This window comes from Lipotes vexillifer, unplaced genomic scaffold (genome assembly GCF_000442215.2).
Source record: "Lipotes vexillifer unplaced genomic scaffold, Lipotes_vexillifer_v1.1 scaffold395, whole genome shotgun sequence".
Taxonomy (NCBI): Eukaryota; Metazoa; Chordata; class Mammalia; order Artiodactyla; family Lipotidae; genus Lipotes; species Lipotes vexillifer.
The window spans coordinates 7,067,346-7,075,741 of record NW_006797390.1 but is presented as its reverse complement, the minus strand read 5'-3'; the positions used below and the strand labels follow the sequence as shown (position 1 = coordinate 7,075,741).

Here is an 8,396-nt window from a genome sequence, read left to right as displayed (position 1 = left end):
AAAGAGTGGTTTTTTCTTTACTCATCATTCCTTTGAAAACCAGTGGGTAAGTTTCTTAGTCTCTGAACCATTCCAGTGTAATTTCTACAGTGTTCTTTTGACCTGGAATAATTTTAAAGCCTAATGAATACATCGGAAGAAAAATGCCCTGATTTCTTTGTGTCTGCCCCTCTTCCCCTCCACCTTTTTCCTATTCCCATTTCTTTGTGGTCCTCGAAGTTGTGTTTCTAAAGGTTTTTGGTAAAGACAATCTGTAGGCTGGGGAGAGTGAGGTGCCCTTAGGACTCTTGAGATATGGCCCATTTAAATTAACATATGGGTGAACTGGAACAGCAGCTTTTCTGGGTCCTAAACACATTTAAGGATGGAAGTGGTTCACATGGAAAGTGGGTTCACTATTAACAAGAGACACTGGATCTGGGGTTGTGAGGAGTCCTGTCACTGTAGAGGCAGGCTAATGATACTTCATCTTGCTTTTCTGTAGCTCAGGGGATGTGTCTCTTTCCTGCCATGTCTACTTTCCTTGTTCTGAGTTTATGCTCGCTAAATAACCTCCTCATTAATAATTTAGCTTCTTAGGTACTCTGATAGCAGAAAGGTAGGTGTCTTGAATGGGGCATGTGAATTTAATGGAAATTTTTGGAAAGTGATAGCTCTATTTTATTTTTTTTAATTTTAAAATTTATTTATTTTTTTGACTGCATCGGGTCTTCATTGCTGCGCGCGGGCTTTCTCTAATTGCGGCGAGCGGGGGCTACTCTTCATTGCGGTGCACGGGCTTCTTGTTGTGGTGGCTTCTGTGGTTGCAGAGCACGGGCTCTAGGCGCGTGGGCTTCAGTAGTTGCAGCACTTGGGCTCAGTATTTGCAGCACGCAGGCCCTAGAGCATGCGGGCTTCAGTAGTTGAGGCGTGCGGGCTCTGGGGTGTGCGGGTTTCAGTAGTTGTGGTTCGCGGGCTCTAGAGTGCAGGCTCAGTAGCGGTGGCACACTGGCTTAGCTGCTCTGTGGCATATGGGATCTTCCCGGACCGGGGATCGAACCCGTGTCCCCTGAATTGGCAGGTGGATTCTTAATCACTGCGCCACCAGGGAAGTCCCAATAGCTCTATTTTAAATTAGTAAACTCTGGTTTAGTTGTTAAGTGATTTTTATTACCATGGTTGATCTCAGAAGTTCTGATCGTCTTTGGGTATGTAGTGAAGATTCTATCTTAAGACCTGAAATACTTGAAGACTAGTCTCTTTGACATGGTGACTCAACTTTGAAGAGTTGCCCCAAGTGGGCCCATTTAATCAGTTGCCAGCTTGTGATGAAATCTCTTGATGTTCCTTCTGAAACCATGAAAAAAAAGTCATGCTTATTTCTGATTGCCTTTCATCAGATTATATAATGATGCCATTCATTATGTAAGAATAGGGACTACACAGAATGCTTTTACCCATTGCAGTAATTGTTCCCGTAGTCGGATTGATTGACATTAGAACCATAAGAGGATTTGCGATTAAGAATTTCTTCAACTTGCAGTTTGTCCTTCATGAATGTCTGCCTCATTCCTGGTCTTCTATTTCAGAAGGGCAGCAAAGGCTCTCTGGTAGAACTTCAGCCTCTTGCCCCATACAGGAAACTATCTGGTGTTCACTCTTAACCTCTACCTATCTCTGTGGGCAGAGTGTGCCTTTTTCTCCGAGGGCATTCCTTCTACTCCCATCCTTTCCTAGCTAGTTCCTTACTCCTTGCCTCTTTTCATGAAGAAGTTCCCTGAAAAATCATCTATATTTTCTCAGTTTCCTCAGTATATGTTTAGTTTTTAAACCCTGCGATCTGACTTTGAGCTAAATAATTTCCTTGAAACTACACTATTCAAGTTACCACAGAGTTAATAATCGTCAGATGTGGAGGCCCCTTTTTCATTTCTTAACCTACTTCATCTCTGATCACGTTTGCATTTCTTGAAATTTGCTTTTTCTTTGGCTTCTGTGGCACCTCTCTTCTTGTTTCCCTCGTCACTCTGACCACTCCTCAGTTATCTTCGTCATCTCCTCTCTCTGCCCTTCATGTAGTGCTCTCGGTCTTCCTTAGCTTCACTCTACCCAGCTGTCTCTTCCACCCTGTGATTCGTTACCGCCTATCTCTCAGGACTCCTAAATAAGTCATGACGTCCGTGCTGCTTCCCTGTTCACCAGGGGTCTTGAGTGCATGCGCGTATATGTCTGCCTTGGTGGCCACACACAGCTAAACTCAGTGTGTCACAAACATCATCACCTTTTCTAAATCTGTTTTTTTAAAAAATATTTTCTAGCTTGGTGATAGTGACAAGCACAGCCATCGAATAGTTTCCCAAACAAGAAATGGAAGTTAAGAAAGTTATCCTACTTCCCTTTCCTATCTCTGTCACATCACTTGATATACTCTGCTTTAATTGCTTTTTACTGTGACCTCACTAGAATGAGTTCCTTGAAAGCTGAGACTGCAGTTTGTTTATATCAAGAATGACCAAACCCTTAACACTTATACATTAGAATGCCAGTATGTCCCATTTTTGGTGACACTTAAGTTTGAGCCAGCATTTCTTCATTATAATGTACTATTCTCCTTGTAATAAAAGTAATCAGAGTAAACTATAAGACTGTGGGAATAACTTTTTTTCCATTAACTTTCCATTATTTTTCAATAACAATATTTCCATTATTCCATTAACTTGTTTTACCCAGTAGTTTTAACATTCATTGATAATCCTTGCCTTAGTTAATTATGTTGGTGGTTGCAAACCAGGTGATTTTCTGGTTCTGTCATTTCTTCTACGTTTATTAGTTAGCATTTTTCTTTAAAAAACTCTTCTCCCACGCTTGATTATTTTTCATACAGTGAAATGTGTATATCTTACGTGTACAGTTTGATGAGTTGTGATGAATGTATGTACCTGTGGGACCGACCTTGAGTGACCCTCCTCCTGTTTAGTCTCACTATAGAGCATGACTGTTTTTTGATAAATGTCTTATAACCTATGACTACTTTTTATTCCTTTTTGATACTCGAATTGTTCCAAATTTGGCTAACGGGAGCCCCTTCAAGAGGTTCATATGTTCTTTGACAAATCTCCATCAGTTTTTTTGGTTTTTTAATCAATCAATTAATTAATTAATTAATTAATTTTTGGCTGTGTTGGGTCTTCGTTGCTGTGCGCAGGCTTTCTCTAGTTGCGGCGAGCTGGGGCCACTCTTCATCGCAGTGTGCGGGCTTCTCACTGCCATGGCCTCTCCCGTTGCGGAGCATAGACTCTCGACGCGCAGGCTCAGTAGTTGCAGCTCACGGGCTTAGTTGCTCCACGGCGTGTGGGATCTTCCCATACCAGGGCTCAGACCCGTGTCCCCTGCATTGGCAGGTGGATTCTTAACCACTGCACCACCAGGGAAGCCCTCTCCATCAGTTTTTGAGCACTTACTTTCTAGCACAAAGAATCCCATTGTCTTAGACCTGGAATCAGCTGTGACTTAGACCTGGAATCAACCATTTCTCCAAGGAATCCTGGTTCACTTTAGTGGGAAATGGTATTTAGAAGCCAAGATTTGAGCACAAGGTGTGCTTGTTCCTTCTGGGATACCATTGCTTGTAGCCCCTTCTGGTGGTCAGGGCTGGGAAATCAATTTTTAAAAATTGTGACTTTATATTTTCAGCTCATACTGATAATTCTAGTCCTAATCCAGCATCACAAAGTTCTTTTGGTTTATGTTGTAATTGTTTTCTTGGCATTTTGAGTTGGGAACTTAATTCATTTATTCCTGCTCTTTTGCTTTGATTGCTGTGTTTAAGACTATAGAATTTCCTGTGATTACTTCTTTCCTTTGTTTCAGAGATTCTGATATATGATGTATGTGATATATGTATATATAGAGAAAAAATTCCAGGTGGAATGGCCTTTTGATTTTTCTTTTTTTGCTGTACACGGGCCTCTCACTGTTGTGGCCTCTCGCGTTGCGGAGCACCGGCTCCGGACGCACAGGCTCAGCAGCCATGGCTCACGAGCCCAGCCGCTCCGCGGCATGTGGGATCCTCCCGGACCGGGGCACGAACCCATGTCCCCTGCATCGGCAGGCGGACTCTCAACCACTGCACCACCAGGGAAGCCTGGGCCTTTTGATTTTTGATGTTATTTCTAGCTTTATGCCAGTAAGATCAGAGAATGTTGTCATATTATTTCTCCTTTTGGGGACTTTATTGTTTGTCTGAAAAGGTGGTTGTAAGGATTAATTGACTAGAATACTTTGATATGGCATGTACTATATACTGACTATGTTAGCTTTTATTACTATGTACTTTGCTTTAACAGTGGTAAAGAATGTGTAGTGTTAGGGGCTTCCCTGGTGGCGCAGTGGTTGGGAGTCTGCCTGCCGATGCAGGGGACGCGGATTCGTGCCCCGGTCTGGGGGGGATCCCACATGCTGCGGAGCGGCTGGGCCCGTGAGCCATGGCCGCTGAGCCTGCACGTCTGGAGCCTGTGCTCCACAGTGGGAGAGGCCACAGCAGTGAGAGGCCCGTATACTGCAAAAAAAAAAAAAATTGCATCAAAGTATTCTTTATCTTGATTACTGAATTTCTCTTGAATTTTGCACCTGAGGCAAGTGTCTCTCTGGTCTAAAAAAAAAAAAAAAAAAAAAAAAAAGAATGTGTAGTGTTAATGTTTTTCATTGGACTGACTGTAGGTTAATGTAACCAAGTCAGCCTACCAAAGTTTAAAGATACATTTTGAAATGCCATTTTGGTTGGTTTGGTTCTTATGTGCTCTTTTAGTAGTCCAGGCTGCCTGTGTCTGTCTGCTGTTAGGTCGCCATAGACTTATAAAGTAGTCTGTATTTTATCCTGGTTTATTTTTATTCTTACCGACTAAGTATATTTTAAGTAAATTTTGGTTATTACCCTGCATTCAGAGATTATCTAAATTCAAGGTGTAACACTGGTGTCTGTCATGATGCTTTCATCCTCAAGTACTAGAATGCCAAATGACAGTAGCTTAAACATTGACAACACAGTTTTCACATGCGGACACATTTTCCACATTAGATTTTCAGAGATAAGTAGTTCTCGGATTCGTATAGCAACTTCACATTGTCATCAAGGACCAGGCTCTTTCCATCTTCCTGCCTGGCCGCCTTCAGTGTATGGGTGATATGTATATATCTCCTCTTAATTGCATTGTGGCTGCCGTAGAGTCCAGCACTGTGCTTCCATCAGACTGAGCCTTGTAGCAGTGGGGAAGGAAGTTGGGTCAAAAGGACTTACTCTCTGAGATGCTTTCTCTTTTATTAGATGAAAATCTTTCCCAGAGGTTTCCAGTAGACCTTCCTTACGTCTCACTGGCTAGAACACGATAGCGTTCCCACCCTTAGCTAGGTGATCGCCAACAAAGAGAAATGGCATTGGCATGATTGACTTAGGACAGTCATTATTCATCTCCTAGGATGGGCATAATTGCCCTAATCAAAGATGGGTGTCCATTAGCAAGTTGGAGGTGGGCATTTCTATCAAGTTATTACCACTGTTACACCAGTAATTTCCAGCAGTGTCTGTCTCTGGACAGAACCTAATTGACAGCTATGCTTGTATGGAAGGTAGATTTCCTTTTGTGGGAAGAATCTGGGTGTCCCAGAGCACTTTGGTGACTTCAGCAATGAGGCAGCAAGTGGATTTAGAAAAAGGAAAATTTTCCTTCATTTGAATCGGATCTTGAGACTTTTCTTGAGTAAGAAAATAAATTTATGAATCACAATAATTAGACTAATGTGAGTTTATTTTTTTTAGTCAGAATCTGGAGAAGTGAATAGAAACACGGAACTGAAGAAACTTCGGATTTTTGGGGCTGGGCCTAAGGTTGTGGGCCTGGCAATGGGAGTAAAAGATAAAGAAGGTAAATCTGTTATTTGGTCATGAAAAGAAATAAGGTACAACAATATGGTTATAACAAGATTCATATGATCCTCGATCGTAGTCTGCCTTGGGATTTTCTTAGGCAACATTGTTCCTAGACAGATAACCTTTTTAGTGGCAGATAATCTTAAGGTGTGAGGAGCCACATTATGTTGAATTTTTGTAATATTTTGGAAGAGAAAGTTCCTCCTCCATGTCTAACACATGACACAGAAATTGTAGTTTCTAAAGGCTAGTTTATAAAAGAATTGCAAAATTAATGGTTCTCACCTGGTGATCTAGAGCTTATTATTTTTAAATTTAAAGAGAAATAGAGGATTTCTCTGACGTTTAGTATCAAAATATACTGGGGAGAGCTAATGATTTAGGTTCTAACCATAATTTTGATATTTTTCTTTAATCACCTTTGCATATTATGGTACTTCATTTACGTAACCTGTTGAAGAATGCCTGGTGCTCTCAGCTTAGCATGCTAGAAACTTTTGTGAGTAAAATTGCTAATGCAGAGATCAAGTTTCACAGTTCTATGTGCATGTTAGTTTTAAAGCTCAATTTAACAAAGATTGTGTTGGATATGTTTTTACTGTATAAGAATTTAATGAAGTGCTATAATCACAAGTCATATTGATTACTGTGCATTTTATGATATGACTAAGTCTTTATTCAGATTGTGGATTGAACTCTGGATAATCAGGTAATATTCTTCCATCACTATCAAAGCATTCAGTGTGATAGGACTTCTAGATACATTATAATGTTTACTATTGCTCTTTTAAAAGATTAGGTACTTTATCTTTTTTATGTTTGTAATTGTATTAGCTGGCAGTGATCTCAAAGCTAGTCCCAGATTAGTCCCTGATAAGTACTACCTGTGGGCAGTGTAGAACTAGTAGCTGAGCTCTCTGGAGCTTGATTGTCTGCCACTGACTGGCTGTGTGATTTTGGGCAAGTTATCTAGCTTCTCTGTGCTTCAGATTCTTTATCTTCAGTGGGGGATAATAGTTTATCTACCTCATAGTGTTGTGAGATTTTAACTAATTTAAATAATCTAAAATAGTGTCTGGTCCATGGTAAGCTCTCAACATTAGTTTTTACTATTATTATTATATAACTATTTTTATTTCAAGATGAGGTCTCCCGAAGACGAAAAGTTACCAACAGGTCAGACGCATTTAACATGCAAATGAGACAACGGAAAGGAACTCTCTCTGTTAACTTTGTAAGTGTTCTGAGATGTGTCAGGAGGGAAAGGATTTATTTTTATTTTAGTTTTGCACTTTTTACCTTGCTATATCTTAGTATGTTATCTAGTGAGTTTATTTAGTTGTAAGACTTGATGGTGCATCTGAACTTGCAGCTTTGGTTTATATAATACCAACTTTGCTTTGTCCCATATACACAGACTGTTCCCTGAGTCTTATACCTTGTAAGTGAGTGAGTGAGAGGATGAAGTAAAACTGTAAATCCTTAGCTGTATTAATGCTCGGTATTCAGTCCTCTACCAATAAAGAGTATTTGTGTATAGAAAGGGTGATGTGGTATATTTTATTTATATAAATTGACTTTCAAGTACCCTAGATTTGTAGTCTTCCTTTATTCTCATACCTTGATATGCTTTTATTAATTTGCTTGTAGAAGCTCTGAGGAAATTTAGGAAGTTTTATACAAAGCTATTTAAATACAGTTATTTAGAATAAATATTAAGGATTTAAGTTATGTTTACTTTTTAGTGTACATTATTTTGTTTGTTTCAATTAAGGTGTTCGTGGTAAAAATTTAATATTACTTATTACAGAAAATAAATTTTTATTTTATTTTGTTTTTTTAACAGGTTGATCTTTACGTTTGTATGTTTTGTGGTCGGGGAAATAATGAAGATAAATTGCTGTTGTGTGATGGATGTGATGACAGCTATCATACATTTTGTTTAATTCCCCCATTACCTGATGTGCCCAAAGGAGACTGGAGGTGTCCTAAATGTGTCGCTGAGGTATAAGCCTAACCTTACCTTTTTGGATTAAGAACAGTAACACACACATGCGCACGTACAGTGAACACATTCCGTGAAGCTGCTTCTCCTCTCTCTCTGTTCTTCAGTGTTGGGAAATCTCCAGGATTTTTAAAGAGTGATAGTGACTGGAAATGTAACAATTCTACTGTGGCAGTCTGTTTTTTAAAGGGTCTTTTTCTGACTGTTGGTTAGATAATTCTGTTTATTGCTGCAGACTTTGGTCAGAATATTCATATTCTTGGAAAACAATAAAAATGAAAGTCTGTAGGTTATTTGTTTTCTCTTTTTTTTTTAAAAGTAAAAATCAGATATGAAGCTCTAGAACTTAGGATTCATGCATCCAGTTTTCATGCTACCAGATAAACTGGTGGTATCTATTAACTTGTTTAAATTTTGACTTGATTGTACTAAATTGTAATTGAAAGATTATAATGATGTCATTATCATGAAATGGTTGTTTACTTA

At 39.4% G+C, this 8,396-nt stretch overlaps 1 protein-coding gene across 1 annotated transcript in view; it reads left to right on the top strand.

Moving 5' to 3' along the window:
• Positions 1-8,396, top strand: part of KDM5A (lysine demethylase 5A) — a 77,745-nt gene that overhangs the window by 15,292 nt on the left and 54,057 nt on the right. The window contains exons 6-8 of the mRNA XM_007469469.1: positions 5,795-5,900; positions 7,048-7,139; positions 7,752-7,910. Of these exons, the coding sequence (XP_007469531.1) occupies positions 5,795-5,900; positions 7,048-7,139; positions 7,752-7,910 (357 nt within the window). The remainder of the gene's footprint in view (positions 1-5,794; positions 5,901-7,047; positions 7,140-7,751; positions 7,911-8,396) is intronic.